Here is an 18,537-nt window from a genome sequence, read left to right as displayed (position 1 = left end):
AATTATAATTATTAATTATTTTACTTTTACAATTATTAAATAAAATTTTAATTCTTATAATTAAAAATTACTTAGTATTTTAGTATTTAATATTAAGAATTTATCAATTTGATATTTGAAGTTGACAATTATAAGAATTTAAGTTTTTTTATAATATTGTTGTGCATTAATCAATTTAGGCTTCTTTGAAATTGAAAAAAAAAGGAGAAGGATAAAACAAACCTTATAATCCTTTAAGTGTTTGGAACATTTTAATTAAATTAAAAATGGGAAACAAAGAAAAAAGAAATGTAAAATCCATATATCTATACCATCAATAAAATTATAAAGAAAATACAATTTTTGTTAACTGCTTTTGTAGTGTTTTTTTGGTAAATATTTATAGTGGGATTATTTTACCTTTTAGAAATTACTCAAAAAATAAATTCAAATGTTTGTAGATATTCGTGTCCACTTTTATTTCTATATTTATCTCTCTTACTAGTTTATATTTATAACTATCTTCACGTCTATTATTTCTTTTTTATTTTATTTTTATCAATAATGAGACACATGGTGTCTCTTTTCTCCTAGTATATGTATTTGTTTTGAATGAAAAAGAAGAAAAAAATGTGGTTTATTTAATAAAATAAATAAATTAGTTATATATATATATATATCATTAGTCAAAAGTTATTATTATTTTTTAATTATAAAAAATTATAGATTAAATTAAAATAAAATATTTAATATCAAAATATATTTAATATTTAATTTTCGATATACTTATTTTTATTATAAATTTTATTTTAATATAAATTAATAAATAATTATTTATAAAAATTATTCTTATTTTATCATAATTTTAAAAAAATACATAAACTAATATTAGATAATCTAGAAAAATTATTTTATGTAATTTATACATATTATGTAAACTTAAAATAACCTAAAAATTATTTACTAAATAATTTTATAATTAAAAATATACTAACATGTAAGTTTCCTAAAAATTAAATATTAAAATTTTATTAATTTATAATTAGAATAAAAATAAATTACATATTGAAAAGAATTTATGAAATTTAATTATAAATTAATTAAAAATAAAAATACGTAAACGATTATATGAAATGATATAAAATAAAATTTTAAAAAATTATATAATAAATATTTTTTAATTTATAAAGTTTTATATTTTAAAAAATTAATAACTCTTAATTAACTATACATATAAAATAATATTTATAAAATTAATAAAATAAAATATTTTTTTAGTCATTTATTATTTTATCTTTAACTAAAAAGCTATGAGTTTACTAAAAAAAAATATTTTTTTCATTTTTTAATCCTTTTCACATAAATATCATGTTAGAAAGTGTCACCTCAATATTAATATATTATATTAAAGTTAAAATTTGATTTTAAATAGTTAAAGAAAAAATAAAAATAACTTATTTTAATAAATAAAAAAACTAAATATCTTAATTTAGAAATAAAAAATTAAATAATTAGAACCAATATTTCAATTTATCCTTTTTCTAAATTTGTAATTGAGGTTCATTTAAAAATTTTCCCACCGACGTTTAATAATAGTAATAGAATGTAAAAATTCGGAACACACGTCCCAACAGTCTGTCCACTTCACTCGTGTGACATCGCCAGCTGTATGCACCCCCTCCAAAAGGAAGGACCACTTTACACGTGGCAGTCATACCCAAGTCATCATTTTTTGAAGTAAGGATCAGTTTGGTTTATCTTCAACACACAAAATATTCAGTTTTATATAATTTTAAAAAAAATTAAAATAATTAATATTATTTGAAGATAAAGTATAATAATATTTAAAATATAAATATATTCTTAAAACTTTTTAAATTTAGCATTCACATGCCTCCTTAAAAAAATAACTTTACTAGTAAAATATAAATTACTTTTCAAATATACATAAAAAGTATTCTATTTGTGATTTTTAAGAATTGAGATTTTTTTATTACATTAAATTAAGATTGGTTATTTCTATTTTTATTTTTGGTTTTGATTTTTTTTATTTTTAACTAAACATTTGTCACCTTATTTTTGATTTATTCTTTACTTTCAAAGACTTTTATAGAAAACAGAAAAAAATAAAAAACATTTTTACTATTTTCTGTAATTTAATAATGAAAAATTATTTATTTTAGAAACAATAAAATATTTTCTCAAAATAAATAAACAATAAAATTTTCAATTCATGGATATGATGTTGATATGCTAGTACGTGACCTTATTATTATTTTTCCTTAATCAAAACAAATTTGAAGAATTTCGTACACATTCAAAATTAACCCAATCACAACGGTAGTTATGCATGTCCCAAGATAAATCCTGACCGTTGGATCACGAAAACTGTTCGACCTCTAAGCTATGTTACTCGAATCATAAGCTTACATTTCTCCGTTGACAGTGTAAAATAATGCTACAGAGAATCTTCACCTTCGAGACAGCGAGTCTGACACATTTATCTTCCATTTCTAGAGAGATAAAAGTTTGGTTTTTGAATAGTTGGTGTGAACTCTGAAGTGTAGTGAAGTGAAGAAGTGAATACTTTTATATTGCACCTGTTTAGTTAGGCTTAGCTGTGTTTTTTTATTTTTACTTTTTAATGTCTCTGAAGTTTGATTTTATTATCAGTTTATCACCATTGACTCTAGGTGAAAGATTCTTCTGATTTCCTCACTTTTTTTTTTTTAATTTAATAATATTATAAATTGAGACATTGAGCGTTTTGTGTCCGTTTCTCAATTATGAAGCAGAAACCGTTTCTGGGTGTTAGTGATTCCGAGGAAACTGTTTCTGGTTAGTGGTGTTAATGTCTTTTGAGCATGCAAGACGCGGTTTTGCGGAAGATCAGGGCTTTATCTGATTGCTGATTCTGGAAGCATTACATTTACATGAGTTAATATTTATTCAGAACTTGTCAAAGCAAAGTTTTGAGGTTGTTGATTGGTGATCCTTTCTCTGAGGCATTTTCTATGTCACTACATTAGTGTGTCTGAGACATAGTGATAAAAAGTGTTTCTGTGAAGTTTGAAGATTAAGCCACAACATATATTTCTTCAAAGGTTGGTTGGTCCTTATTTTTTTTTAGTTTTTCAATTTTTAATTTTTGGGATTGTTGATTTGATCTGATCTCCTACTTCTGGAAAGAAAAGTAGTGTTCTTTTGCTTCCTTTTGTTTCCAATTTTTGTTTCAGTGAGTGTTAGATTTTGTCTCTAACTATTTGGGGCTTTACAGAAGCATTGGAGAGTGGAAAACAAGGCTGTTTTGTGGATCATTCAATGGCTCTCAACAGGATAAACTCTTGGAATATCAAGCAAGTCAACTTGATTTGAGGTATATAAGATTTTTTTTTTAAATTATATATTTTTTTTCTGGTGATGGTTCATTTTACGAACTAGCGTGTATACAACTGTAGACAGAGACTTGTGTCTTCCCTTCAAAGGAAAACCCCATTTATGAGGAGAAAGATGAAAAAAAAAGCACAGCTAAGTTTATAACAATCCTTGACCGTTGATATGGGTCAGAATCTAGCTGATTAAGCTCTCTCTTCTCTCTCTTCTCTCTCTAGATTCATCTTTCACACTGTCTCACTGCAACAAATCTTTTGTATCATGGTTGAAAAGTAAAGTTGTGGTTTTATTTCCTATTGACCAAAATACCCTTAGAAAGGATACCATATTGCATTTGTGCCATGTGTTAGGTGTGCCTTTTGGAGGGGTACCGTTGGATTTGTGTGTAAATATCTGCCGACGGCTGGCTTCTTTATTGTTTGCTGTTAAAAGTATATTTCCTTCACTGTCATCATCAAAAATATTTCATCTACCATGGTTTAGTTGTATTAAATTATTAATTATTAATAATAATGTTTAATTTTTATTATAACAAATTTAATGTGTGCTCATAGTTTTCCAAGGGCATTGAATGGTCGCTCTTGCTAAAGTGAGAGAAAAGACTAGTGGGGCATGTTTTGGTACTTCAGTTTTGTTGTTCGAGTGTGCTTTCAGTAAACAAGCTTTGTGTGATCATAGGAGATTCTCGAAGTTGTTGGGGTTATTGGGGTGGTTGTTTTTTTGTGCCTCAGAGTTTTCTATTGGAGTCTTAATTTATAATTTACGGATCATACGATTGCAACTGCTCCACCACAGCCTTTTAATTTTCTATGCTTGATATCATTTTTCTATTTACCAATTGGCATCTGGGGGCATTTCTTTGAAGGGTTTGGTTTCCTTGTGTTGTTCCATTTGTGGCAGCTAATAATCAGTTCTGTGCCTACCAAATCGAAGTCATGGTGGAAGATGGTGATGAGGTTGATGCACGTTCCACAGAAGACTGGTTGTTGCATGCACAGGAACTTGTTCCTGTTGTCCTTGATAAGGCCAGAGAGGTCAAGGGATTTGCTGGTAGATGGAAGATGATTGTTGCGAAATTGGAACAGATCCCTTCGCAGTTATCGGATTTGTCGAGCCATCCATGCTTCTCGAAGAATGCTCTTTGCAAGGAGCAGTTGCAGGCTGTGTCAAAAACACTTGGGGAAGCGATTGAATTGGCTGAGTTGTGTGTGAAGGAGAAGTATGAGGGTAAGCTTCGGATGCAGAGTGATCTAGATGCATTGGCTGGGAAGCTTGATTTGAATTTGAGGGATTGTGGGCTTCTGATCAAGACTGGTGTGCTTGGTGAGGCTACTTTGCCATTGGCTGTGTCTAGTTCTGTGGCAGAATCAGATGTTGCAACACACAACAACATAAGGGAGTTGCTGGCGCGCCTTCAGATCGGGCACTTGGAAGCGAAGCACCGAGCTTTAGACAGCGTTGTTGAGGCCATGAAGGAGGATGAGAAGAGTGTTTTAGCTGTTCTTGGTCGGAGCAACATTGCTGCTTTGGTTCAATTGCTTACAGCTACCTCTCCCAGGATAAGAGAAAAAACAGTTACTGTAATATGCTCACTTGCAGAAACTGGTAGCTGTGAAAATTGGCTAGTTTCTGAAGGAGTTCTGCCTCCTCTTATAAGGCTTGTTGAATCCGGCAGTGTGGTGGGGAAGGAGAAGGCAACAATATCCCTTCAGAGGTTGTCGATGTCAGCCGAAACAGCGCGAGCAATCGTGGGACATGGCGGGGTTCGTCCATTGGTTGCACTTTGTCAAACCGGTGATTCTGTGTCACAGGCCGCGGCTGCATGTACTCTGAAGAACATATCAGCTGTTCCTGAGGTGAGACAAGCATTGGCTGAAGAAGGGATTGTGACGGTAATGATCAATCTGCTTAACTGTGGAATTCTGTTAGGTTCCAAAGAGCATGCTGCAGAGTGCTTGCAGAACCTCACTGCAAGCAATGAGAATCTAAGGAAGAGTGTCATATCAGAAGGTGGTGTTAGGAGTCTTCTGGCTTATCTTGATGGTCCACTTCCTCAGGAATCTGCGGTTGGAGCATTGAGGAACTTGGTTGGATTAGTCCCTGAGGAATCCTTGGTTTCCCTCGGTTTGATCCCCCGTCTGACTCATGTGTTAAAGTCCGGATCCTTAGGTGCTCAGCAAGCAGCTGCGGCTGCGATATGCTGCGCTTGCAGTTCCACAGACATGAAGAAAATGGTTGGTGAAGCTGGCTGCATCCCTCTCCTTGTGAAGATGCTTGAGGCCAAGTCAAACAGTGTTAGAGAGGTTGCTGCTCAAGCAATAGCAAGCTTGATGGTTGTGTCTCAGAATCGAAGAGAGGTTAAGAAGGATGATAAGAGTGTGCCAAACTTGGTTCAGTTGCTTGATCCAAGCCCTCAGAATACTGCAAAAAAATATGCAGTTACTTGCCTTGGATCACTTTCTTCATGTAAGAAATGTAAGAAGCTAATGATCTCGTATGGGGCAATTGGGTATCTGAAGAAACTTACTGAGATGGACATTCCAGGAGCTAAAAAGCTGCATGAAAGGTTGGAAAGAGGGAAATTTAGAAGTTTGTTTAGCAAGAAATAGAGGAAAAAAATATTAACTTTTTTTTTTTTTTTGTATCAAGAAGCAAAATACTAAGTTGCAAACTGGAATGAAGAAGTTTGCTAATCTATGTATTATAAATCAGTGTTAGATTATATTATAAATATTTAAATTTCTGTACTCTCCCTCTCACTAGTTTTCTTCTGAAATTCTTTTTGGAATTCGAATAATAAGTTAAATCTACTTGTTTTGCTGTTATTTGAACATTTAATCATGTGAAAAATTCATACTCAAGACATATTCTCTTCTGTTTTCATGCAGGGGTTTTCTCCTTTTTTGTTATTCATTGCATGCTTTGTGAATCTGTATAATGATTGTGATCAATGTTGGATTATTTAATAATAATTAAAGTTTCAGTATCCACTGTTTGGGTGGATGTATTTTGTTTTAAATTATAGGCTCTTGAAGATTGTCTGATGATTTCCTTTGGATGCCAACATGTGAAGAAGTTAAAACCTCGTATATCCATCCACCTTTACATTAAACATGGAGTGATTTTTTGTTTTTTTTTTATTGTGCATTTTGTGAATGAGAAGCAACAGTTCTACAAAAACTTTGAAGTACGAAGTGCACTAAAGCTATTAATGGGATCAGAGTAAGCAAGGGATATAAAAGAGCAAGAAACATTGGCGGCTTTTGATGAAAATATGTAATATTTGTAATGGTTTTTTCTTTTTCTTTCTGGATTGATGGTGGTTATAGTTTTTGAAAAAGTTTTGAATTTGATCTTAGTGTCTGACTTTTAAAACTTTGGTTTTAATTCCTGGATTTTGAAAAACATTTAAACCTTGATCTGTGTATAGGAGGAAAAAAATAAAAAGAGCAAGTTTTAATGACTAATATTTAGATATTTTAAAAAATAATAAGGCAACAATTATTGATTTAAAAGTTAAAAATTAAAATAAAAAATTCACTCTAGCCGATATATATTGGCCTGTCAATAGTTTAATCGAATAATTTATTACAGAAGTGATGAGTCCACTAAAGAGCTTAAGGACTCTTACCTTCCAGCTTCCTTTTATTTTTTTATGTCATCACCTTCCAGCACGATCACCTTCCAGCACTTAAAGTATTTTATAATTTTAATCAATTCTTCAGTTCGGATTTCTTTACAAGAGAAATATATGCTTGGTTCATATTTTAGGTATAAATTAAATAAATTTGTGTTTGATTCTTGATTTTTTTTATTAAGTTTCTAGTAAAATAATAATTTTATTTTTTATTTTTGATACTTTTTTTCATCTATGATAAATTAATAAATTTTATATTTATTTTTTGATAATTTTTTTATTTGTTATTAGTCCTTTTAAAAAGACTGATACCAAAATTTTTTTATTATAAAATAAATATAAATTTTTTTAATTTATCATTAATTAAAAAAATGTTAAGGACCAAAAATAAAAATATTATCGTATTAAAGATTCAATGTAATTTTTTTATTTAAGAAACAAACACAAAATTCAAGTATTTATTATATATAAATAAATTTTTTTTTAAACTAAATGAAAATATTATTTTTTAAAACTTTATTTTTATATTCTAAGATAAATACAGAAAATATGAAATAACAAAACTCTTTTTACTACTTCATAAGCTATTAGCGTGAACTTTCATAAAGTTTTCTAAAACTAAATTTTTTAAGGAAACACTGAAGATAAAATTAAAATAAGAAACACTTGCATATTATCATTAATAATATTTGCAATAATGGTTATCGTCAAAACAAAATTTTATATATTCAATTTGAGATCAATTATGCTGCAAGACCAGACCATGATTGAAGGAATTGTTATTCACTGAGATGTTAGAATTACTTGATCAATAATTTTAATTAACAATTTTTCTGTTTAAAGAGTTAGAAAAATAAAATAAAAATTAACGAATTATACTTGGAGTTAGAAGGCCTCAACTTTATTTTTGCACTTTATATACTAGCTCACTTTACCAAATATGATACATATATGTTTGAAGTTGGAAGATTGCTCTATTTAATCTAACTTTTTGTAAACTTGGCTAAGTTAGTGTTTCCGAAAGTAAACCTTTACTTGTTAATTGCAATACTTACGTGCATCAAGATTTTTGATGTCTTAAAGTCATCATCACATGACGAATATTGAATATAATAAATCATATTAGAGGAAGTTGAATAGTGTTAATTAAAATATAATTTTTTTAATCAAAATATTTATAATAAGTTTATAAATTCTTATTTAGTGATTAAAAGCGAATTGTCGTCTAATAATGTATGGAATTTATTTTCAATAAAAATCTTGTATGTAAAATATAACAATAATAAAGTTTGAAATAGTTTGATAAGTTAAGAAAGAGTATTAAAAATTTCATTTTATACTGATTTTATGTCTAATTCTTCTTTGTCGAGTTTTTCTTTGCCAACTACTATAAAAAAAATTTCAAAATCAAATTTGATTATAATAAATATTCTTTTGTTATTTTTTTTCTGGTTCATAAGTATTCTTAAAATTACTACTCACATAATCCTTATATTTCTAATTTTTACAAACAAAATTTTGATATAAAATCAAAGATTCCTTATAACACTCATGGAGGGAAATTACAATGAAATTCTAATATCTGATTATTACTTTGTATATCACAAAGGAAGTATTTCTCAATAAATGATGGACCTGAATACTTAGTGTTCCCAGTGGACGAGCTGCTATGTTTGAGTTCCCTTGTTTTTTCTCGTTGGCTCTTCATTGGCTGTCACTGCATAGTTGCTTCTATCCAGGAAAACACCATCTGGAATGCCCCATGTTACAAACCTTTGGAAATTAAAATTTCTTCCGCTATTGACACTAAATAAGAACGATATTTTGCCTTTTGTTTTCCTTCACTACCCAATTTAGAAACCATCTTCAAGTGAACGAATGCTATGGTTTGAAGGAGATATTTCCCTTTCAAAAACTCTTAGTTCATGATCTTATTTATACTTGCCGGTCAAATGAATTATCCCTAAATGTTAAGAGTCCCATATCGGGTGGTTAACGAATATAGGTCACTCTCTTATGAATTGGTTTTTAAGAAAACCTTTCGGATATCTTTAGAGTTAGGTTCACATCGGTGGTGTGATGGATAGTAATACTACTGTAATTAACAAACATAATAAATTTTTATATAATTGGGTAGACCATATAACGTGATTTATAGAGAATTGTGAATCAATAAAAGAAATAGTAAACTAAGAAGATGAAGTATAAAATTATAAAAAAATCATTAAATATAATATGGAATTTATCAATTTTTTTCATTTTTACAAATTTCAATCAATAAAAAAAAATATTTAAAGAACTATAAAGATAATGATGTTATATAGGCATTTATATATCTACCTTGTGCTATAACTTTTTAAGTAGAAGAATAGGGAGAACAAGGATTGATTTCTAAACTATCTAGTCACAAAGACTCGAATACGTACTAATACCAATCAATAAATCCCAAAAATTTGAATGATTTTCTATAGCAGCTATACTTCCAGAACGCGTGTTGGCATACTACACATGGACGCTGATCAGAATTTTAAAATGAATTCTGCACTTCAATTTAACAACTTGATTTGACTACTTTTATTAAAATGGCGGCAGATATTGTATATATGGTGTAAAACTATAATCACCAATTAAAAAATTATCATGCATGCATTTTATCATATAATAAGTAATAAGTGGAATTTTGTTTTAAATAAGAATATTAAAAGCACCCTCAAATATATTTATAAGTTTAAATATCTTTTGGTTTCTCAAATTAAGTTCTGTATTTTTTCCCATTAAATTTAAATTTAAATTTTTTTAATCTCTCAAATTTATAAAAATATTTTTTTAATCCTGCTAATGATTGTTGGTGGTTTGCATCCACAGTCTGCGACAATTTTTTATTGCAAAAAGACTAAAAAGTACATCACAAATTTTGATTAATTAAAAAAAAATATAAATATTAATTTAGAGACTAAAAAATACAACCTCCTAAAATTAAAGAACTAAAACATATGTAAGTTTTGTTTATATGTTAAGCTCTTCAAATTAATAATTGTACTTTGCATGTACAGGCGGAAAAGTCTGCATGTGATATGCAATATTTGACATTTGGTTATCATCCCCACTTAGAAGAGATATGGCTTGGTGTAGTTCCAATCCCAAGTGACAATTGCTTCAACAAGTAATTTGAAATATTTATCTGTGGTGAAATGTGAATCCTTATCCCATGTGATTCCTTTTTATTTACTTCCATATCTGGGTAACTTGAAAGATATCACTGTAAGGAATTGTCAATCAGTTAAGGCTATATTTGATGTGAAAGATATAGGAGCAGATGTGAAACCGGCTTCTCAGCTTTCTCTTCCATTGAAGAACTGATTCTAGATGAGTTGCCAAATCTGGAGTATAGTATATCTGGAATCTGAATAATCCTGATGAAATAATTAGCCTTCAAGACTTACAAGAAGTGTACATTGCAAACTGTCAAAGCCTTAAAAGTTTGTTTCCAAAATCAGTGGCCAATCATCTTGTTAAGCTTGATGTGAAACAATGTGAGAGAGCCTTAAATTAAAAGTTTGTTTCCAACATCAGTGGCCAATCATCTTGTTAAGCTTGAGAAACATTGTGAGAGGTTGGAGGAAATTTTTGTAGAGGATGAAGCAGCCTTGAAGGGTGAAACTAAACAGTTCATTTTCCATTGTCTGACCTCATTAATACTACGGGAATTGCCAGAGCTCAAACATTTCTACCACATGGAAAACACTTGCTAGAATGGCCTATGCTAACATCTCTAGATATATATCACTGTCACAGGTTCAAATTGTTTACAACTCAGCATCATAGTTGTCAAGTTGCAGATATAGAGGATCAACTTTGTTGATCTTCAATTGATCAGCAAGCCATTTTCTCAGTTGAAAAGCTATTACAGCAACTTTCTCTTGAGTTTTGATGCTGTGCTTGCACGTCTTAATACGGATAAATTGCAAAAGAATACTAGCCACACACATTGTGACATTCCATGCCCGTTCAAATGGTTTGCATCCACTTTCTATTAATTAATTGGACGAATATAAAATAGTTTTTCATTATCATTAAATCCTAAATTATTATTAATATAACTTTTAAATCATCATTCTAATTAATTCTAATTAACATATATGATATATTATAATTGAATACATTGTAATTTATATTTTTAATGCTTAGTATTTTTTCTCTAAAAAAATATCAAAGTATTACTAGTATTTTTCTTTCATTAAATAGCTCCAGATGATAAGAGAAGATATCCCACTTGTAACTATTTTTATGTAATGGGTAATCCTTAGACATAGAATCATATATGACATTATGACTAATTTATATTTCAACGGTAAGATTAAATATGTAGAAGTATATACTGAAAGGATATTTAATTTTTTTCTATTGCGATTAATCTACGGTATATAAATTTGTTGAACTTGTTATAATGTAAGGCGTTGCTAGCTAGCATTTTCTGTAAATGCAATTAATGGAAAGAAAAAAATTAGAAGATATCAAATGCTGCACATCACAAGAAAAAATTAGAAGAAGTCAAACTGCAGTGCTATATATCATGAGGATGATGAGTCAACTATATTCTCAAGTGGAATATTTGAAAAGATCTCCAGCATTGAAAATCTTGAAGTTGCTTGTAGTTCCTTCAATGAAATATTCTCCTCGATCCCAAAAACCTAGTGCTCATTTTACCAAAATTGTTTCAGAGCTGAGAGGGCCTACATTTGAATAATCTCCACAAGCTTAGTTCCATAGGGTTAGAGCACTAGAAACATTGAAGGTGATGATTAACTGCCCTTGCCTGAAAATCTTAGTGCCATCCACTGGGTCCTTTTAAAATCTTACATCTTTGAATGTTACTGGATGTCATGGATTAATATTGATATATTTGTTCACATTCCAAACAGCCAGAAGTTTAGGTCATCTGAAGAGCTTGTTCAATTCCTAAAGGATGGCCAAGCTATACAGGAAATAGTGTCCAAAGATGGAGATCATGAATCCAATGACGAACAAATAACATTTGAGTAGCTCAGCGTTTTGACTCTTGGATCTTTACCAAGCATCGTAGGGGCAAACGACCAAAGGGTATTTTTTTTTTTCTTTCAAATTTGTTAAAAGGAAACAAATTTAAATTTATACTAAAAAGAGGCAAGTCTTAGGATAATTTACAAGATTTCTGAATTGAAAATCATCACATATTATTTTATAACTTTTTTTTTTATTGAAGTCATAAAATTTATGACTTCAATTATTTATTTATTTACATGATTTTAAAGTTAAAAAATATTTTTTTTCACACAACTTTAAAAGTCATAATGATTTTTTTCTTTTATTGAAGTCGTAATTACATTATGATTTTTCACCTACGTAATTTTTAAAAATTCATAAATATTTTTTATTTTAATTATTTAATAAATTAATATATATATATATATATATATTATTTTTATTTAATATTTTGTATATTTTTACTAATATTAAAAATTATTATTCATTTTGTAAATTAAAAAATAATAAAAATATTTAAATTTAAATAAAAATATTAAAATGTAATTTGTTTAACAAAAATATTATAATATTTTATTACTAATATCAATAAATAATATTAACTTATAACTTATTAAATAATATTATCACCATTATCTATCACCTTTATAAAACAAAAAAATACTATTTTTTAAAGATAAGCTTTTTACGTCAAGGCATAGTGGACTGGTCTTTGTTGAATGTTGAGATGCGTATGGCAAAATAAAACCAAACCAACGCAGCAGCTGAGTTGAATCCATCTTCTCCATCACACTCATCATCCAATCAAACGGAGCTGCAAGCTCCCAACGCGTGGCACGTTGACATCGGAGTCATCGAACGGTGCAAGATTGTTCCTGGTCGGAGACGAAACCATTGTCCATAGATCATTATTAATAATATTTCACATTTGTTTGGTTGCTCCGAAAAGAGAGGACCAAACAAGCCCTTATCATAACTCTATCTAACACATAACATAGGACAGGCCCAAAACCAAAAAAAAGCCTCGTCTCTCGTGCCGATTCTCCAGGACAATTCCCTTCACCCAACCTAATTGGTACTTGGTACTCTCTCTCTCTTTCTCTTTTGTTTCTCTCTTTCTTTTTTTGGTTCCTGTTTTTTCTTTTTGAATTAAGAGTTGAGAATTCACGTGCCCCAGTTGGTTGATCTACCTTGCAGCTTGAGATAGTAAAGTTGCAAACTTTGAAGGTGGGGATTGCGAGTTACGATTCTGGGTCAACTTAAAGGGGGTGTTGATTTGATTGGGTGGTTGGGATTTTATGATTTGATTTGATGGGTTGGTTGTTATTGTTGTTGTTGCTATGGATGTTGTGTTGCTTTTAAGTGTGTTTGGTTGCGTTGAGAATGATTAGGATGAGGGAAATCGAAGATTTTGAAGATGTGGTTGTTGTTATGACAGAGGAAAGGGGTTGATGTAACTGGACTACAGGGTAGTTCTCGGATGGATCGATTCTCTTTCTCTCTTTTATCTTTTTCATGTGCCAAACATGGCGTGATTGGGTTAAGCTTTTTGTTTTGACAAATGAATTTTAATCCTTATCAATGGATTATAAGTAATTTTGATGACTGCCTTATTCAATTTTTTATTTTTTGTTTTTTATTTTTTATTGTGGGGATGATTTATTGAAAGCTGTTTGAATGAATAGTCTATTGTTATTGGAGAAACTTGGATGCCAATGCTCTTAGATTTGCTCGTTGGTTTCAATATTTTGGCCTAGATAAGTGAAGTGTTTGTCTGACTGATGTTCTTTTGGGTGAATTCTAAGTACCCTGGTGAATATGCAGATATCTAGTTTTTTTATTCTCGCAAATAACCCAGAGTGACTTACTAACTAGCCTATTATACTGTAGCTAATTCCATTCCCCCTTGTAATTTCATCCAAGTTCTTATTTGGAAATAGCTCCAGGATTGAGTGTTATGTATTATTTAGAGTTTCAAGGATGCCTCTTAAACCTTGCAAGGTGAGACCTAAAGTAGCCACAGTTGGAAGTGCTAATACAATATTTAAGGAGTTTTATTCTATTCTGCTGAGACGCCCTCACCAATTGACTCTTACTCTATTTCCAAGTATGACGGTGTTGGAGATGTCTTCTTGTTTATGACAGAGCACAACTGTATTATTTGATCCATGCTGACTCCACTTAGAGAAAAAATGCTTTTGTTGTTAGGAGGATTAGCTGGTCAATTAGTGGTTGCTTGAGTGCTCCGAACAGTTCTTGTGACTCAAGCAAGGATTATATTAGGGATTTGTTGGGGTGGAGATTAAATGCTATCTGTTTAGGTAATCACAGTTGGACTGCTATTGCAATTAATAAAATAGGGTAGAAGTCTAGAAGATGAAAGATGAAAAACAATCTAGGGTTTACCACAAGAGTCAATAGTGGTGTTGTGTTGAAGCACAGATGAGTAAATTGCTCAAGAATGAATCACTAATCTCTCTCTTAATGAATATTTTGCAGTTTCCTGCCCAAATTAATTGATTCAAAAAATTTAGGGGATGTCACTTGGTGTTTGTGAGGTGGGTAATAAAAAAGTAGAACCTACTACATGATTTTTGCCCCATTTTTTACCTAGCACTTGAGGTTTGAAGCTATTGTAGTTGAAGAATGTATGCCCCAATAGGCTAGAATTGGAAGTTTATGGGTTATCTACTTTCTGTAATTTAACATTCTTACTTTTTACTATTTTTAGTTCCTTGCATGAAAGTTGAGAGAATAAATGAAAATGAAAAGAAAATGAGTTTGCAAGTAAATTGAAATTGGATGAAATCGTGTTTTCTCTGTTCTTCACTTTTTAGATATAAATGGTGTGTAACCCTTGGATTTTATGGTTGCAAGAAGAATGAGTTTTCAAATGCACATATATTATAAACACTCAAACTGGACATTATCACATGATGCCGCTTTGATAAGAGTGGAAGGTCTACTACATATTCTTGCTAACTGATTATCATGGTTCTATGATCTTGGTGAAGATTTTGTGGAAGTGTTATATTTTAATTCTCAGAAAGATTAGCAACATTTTTTGAAACATTTTGATAATATCTTTGTCTTACTTTTTTAATGTCTGCATTAGTTGATGAGTTTAAGTGTTTAAAAACTTAATATATGAATCTTTGATTTTAAACAATATAACTTTTAACTTTGCCTACTCCTTTCTCCTAATTTAGTTGACATGAACTGTGCTGTGATTTTGTTATATGGCAGCAATTAGTGTAGAAGATGAGTACGTTGGATGCAACAAGGGCTGAACTTGGTCTTCTTGTTTTATATTTGGGCAAGGCTGAAGCAAGGGACAAAATATGCAGGGCAATACAATATGGTTCCAAATTTTTGAGTAACGGGGAACCTGGTACTGCTCAGAATGTCGACAAAACAACCAGCTTGGCACGAAAAGTCTTCCGTCTTTTTAAGGTTAGGTTCTTTTTACTTTCCAAGTTTTGAAACATGCTTTTTCATCGATTCATTTTTTTTTTCTTTTTTGTCATTTGGGCAGTGGCAGTTTTTTTTAATCAGCCAAATAAAATAAATATATTCATAAACGGAACCTGTGGTACTAATAGTCAAATACACACACCCTCATAAACAGAGAAATCCCCACATATGTCATCATGGTTAAAAAAATATTTATGCCCTAATGACAAGCATAAATAAAATATAACCAGGATTTGCACAAAAGAGAACCCATCTAGTCATCTTTGATTTGTTCTCATAAGATATACCCCAGGACATGTAAATTTGCTGCCCTTATCCTACTGCATACCCAATAGATGTAAATAACTATCATCAACAAATAGGATAACCAATGAATCCCTGACCTCAAAATCTGTGTCCCAACAAAAAAAGTGCACCATCAGAGAGCATCAATCCTGCTTGCACCTCACCTCTTGACAGCCATTGACCACGTTTTTAATACTCACACACAAATAATCTAGCACACCATAAAACTCCCTACCAAAATCTATCCTGCCAAGGTCCACTCACCATGTACAAATGCACCGTTCTCATGACCACAGGCCACATGAATTGACCACCACCTCTGCACTTCTGCATCTAGGTAGTGGCAGTTTATACTGATACTTCTTTGCTCCATTTTCCTTATGTGTATCCCCTTTGATTGATTTGTTTATAAAAGATGAGAAATCTGAAATATGCATATTTTCTTTTTTCTTTCTTTGGGTTCTGGGGGACATAATTGGAAAAGGGATAAATCAAAGAAAGTCAAATACTTCATCTTTTGGCATAAAATTTTGTGAAAGGTAGGCCCGCTGTGGTGGTGCCACAAGGTGCAATGGCATGTTTATATGGAAGAATTTTGGCCTTCTACCATGTTCTGCCATCTGCCACTGATAACACTGCTTGCATATTAATTAATTCATGCAATGACCATCACTCTTCACTCTTTAATTCGCAGTTTGTCAATGACCTACATGCTTTGATAAGTCCAACACCACAGGGCACTCCCCTCCCCCTAATTCTGTTGGGAAAGGTATGTGAACTCTAAGAACATTTCTCCTTTTTTTTCATCTTTGTTTGATTTTCCTAATATCTTGTTGAATTTTTTTTTCAGTCCAAGAATGCACTACTCTCCACTTTCTTGTTTCTTGATCAATTTGTGTGGCTTGGCAGAACAGGCATCTACCAGGTTGGAAATAATAATTTTTTTCTTTAGCATCATGTTTGTTTCTGTATTATTATATTGAAATACCATATAGTGGTACAAGAGTTTTGTGTTTAATTACAGAATAAAGAGCGCACTGAACTAATTGGCCGGATATCTCTTTACTGTTGGCTGGGTTCCTCAGTGTGTACCACCTTAGTTGAGGTTTGTGGCTTTCCTACCTTCATTGATGCTAATAGGTGTGCATCTATGCCCTCATTTTCCTTCGCTGATAACCTCTGTGACATCTTTTTCTTATTTGATTAGCTTGGGGAGCTTGGAAGGCTTTCTTCATCAATGAAGAAGTTAGAGAAAGATCTCAAGAACAAGAATAAATATGATGTATGTTGTTGATCCTTGTGCATAAATTCTTCAAACTTTCTGGTTTTGGTTTCTTTGGACTGTGATTGCCTTCCTTTTGTATGTGTATTCATCACCTATATATATGGCTGCAGAATGAGCAATACCGTGCCAAACTAAACAAGTCAAATGAGAGAACTCTATCACTTATCAAAGCAGGAATTGATACAGTGGTAGCAGTTGGACTGCTTCAATTGGCACCCAAGACAGTTACTCCTCGCGTGACTGGGGCATTTGGATTTGTTTCGTCTCTAATATCTTGTTATCAGGTACCAGCTAGTATAATTGTAGTTTTTTTCCTTTGTGCTTTTATTTTCCTACCCTAATAAAACCTTGTATCCATGTCTCATCTGTGTGTATAAACACATTTCTTTTGGACAACTATTGACCAAGGGATACAAAAATACAGACAAAATTAGCTCTTGACCTTTTTTTACCATCAAGAACATTAACAACCGCATTAGCAATGTTTTGAATTAAGTTTCATTATTATAGTTGTCACACTTGATCATTGGAAGGTCGTGATTTTTTTCTTTAGCTGTAAATTTTCTTAGGAGTACCAGTTTCACTGACAAGAATTTCTGGATTGTGCAATGCAGTTGCTTCCTGCCCCAGCCAAGTCCAAAACTTTGTGAAGTGTGGAAGAATAAAATGGTTCCCATGAGGTGTCATTGTTGTCAAATAATTATATGAATTGGTCAGGAAATGTCGGTTGATGTGAGCATTGACCAATTTTCATCATAGTTACAAGTTCTCAAAAACTGCTGTGTAGGGTATCTTTCTATTTTGGTCTTTCAAAATATATGCAACAATATTATGTTGCTCCATAATTTACAAATACATGAATTTGTACCCTAAAAGACATGCAATATCAAATCGGTTCCCCCACTTCCCCTCAATGTTCGTTTCATTGTGTTATCAAAACGGTCCTTCAAATAACTTCATATTGATCCTTGAAGGACAAAATTGGATGCGTTGATTTATCATTAAAGGTTTAATTTGATGCTTATAAAAGGCTAATGCAATGTCGTTTATGAGTCATGACTAAAATGTTTATTTATTCGTCATTGTTTTCCTAGAGTGAGAATGAATGGTATATCCCACTAAGCAAGTTGCTACTGGTCATATGAGCTAGTGCATTCTACTGTTATGACCAAGCCACGCATTAAGATTGCTGGTACTCGTGATGACATCAGGGGTTGATTGGAATATCGCTTAACATGTTTCTACGTAGTGATACTGATCACAACTAAGAAAAGCACGTTTCTATTTGAAATGATCACAAGTTTCACAACTAAGAAAAACATACTAAAGTCTAATTTAATTGGTTGAATAATTTACATGTGTTGTAAATTTAATGATTTTTCTCCAGATTTAGAAGATATTCATCAAAATTATTAATCATCAATAAATTTCATTCAATCACATAAAAAAGTGTTAAAAAAAA

At 31.0% G+C, this 18,537-nt stretch overlaps 2 protein-coding genes across 13 annotated transcripts; both read left to right on the top strand.

Moving 5' to 3' along the window:
• The first annotated feature begins 2,278 nt into the window (after positions 1-2,278).
• LOC100789140 (protein ARABIDILLO 2) lies at positions 2,279-6,119 on the top strand. The gene is made up of 4 exons (XM_026126742.2): positions 2,279-2,672; positions 2,775-3,083; positions 3,257-3,355; positions 4,273-6,119. Exon 4 carries the CDS (start codon positions 4,308-4,310, stop codon positions 5,979-5,981), a length of 1,674 nt encoding a protein of 557 aa, XP_025982527.2. The 5' UTR covers positions 2,279-2,672; positions 2,775-3,083; positions 3,257-3,355; positions 4,273-4,307; the 3' UTR covers positions 5,982-6,119.
• Positions 6,120-12,738: 6,619 nt separating this feature from the next.
• LOC100301880 (peroxisomal biogenesis factor 11 family protein) lies at positions 12,739-17,989 on the top strand. Of its 12 annotated transcripts, XM_041011570.1 has the most exons (10): positions 12,758-13,113; positions 13,229-13,258; positions 14,531-14,589; positions 15,278-15,484; positions 16,485-16,559; positions 16,641-16,715; positions 16,815-16,895; positions 16,998-17,072; positions 17,186-17,359; positions 17,690-17,989. In XM_041011570.1, exons 4-10 carry the CDS (start codon positions 15,293-15,295, stop codon positions 17,723-17,725), a joined length of 708 nt encoding a protein of 235 aa, XP_040867504.1. In that variant the 5' UTR covers positions 12,758-13,113; positions 13,229-13,258; positions 14,531-14,589; positions 15,278-15,292; the 3' UTR covers positions 17,726-17,989. The 12 variants fall into 12 exon arrangements, with proteins under 12 accessions (XP_014625668.1, XP_040867504.1, XP_040867505.1 ...); XM_041011571.1 differs by lacking the exon at positions 13,229-13,258 and having other exon boundaries at positions 12,758-13,106; XM_014770183.3 differs by lacking the exon at positions 14,531-14,589 and having other exon boundaries at positions 12,758-13,106.
• Positions 17,990-18,537: the final 548 nt, after the last annotated feature.

This window comes from Glycine max, chromosome 18, assembly GCF_000004515.6.
Source record: "Glycine max cultivar Williams 82 chromosome 18, Glycine_max_v4.0, whole genome shotgun sequence".
NCBI classification, from domain to species: domain Eukaryota; kingdom Viridiplantae; phylum Streptophyta; class Magnoliopsida; order Fabales; family Fabaceae; genus Glycine; species Glycine max.
The sequence above is the reverse complement of the archived record's forward strand: the minus strand, read 5'-3'. Positions and strand labels throughout refer to the sequence as shown.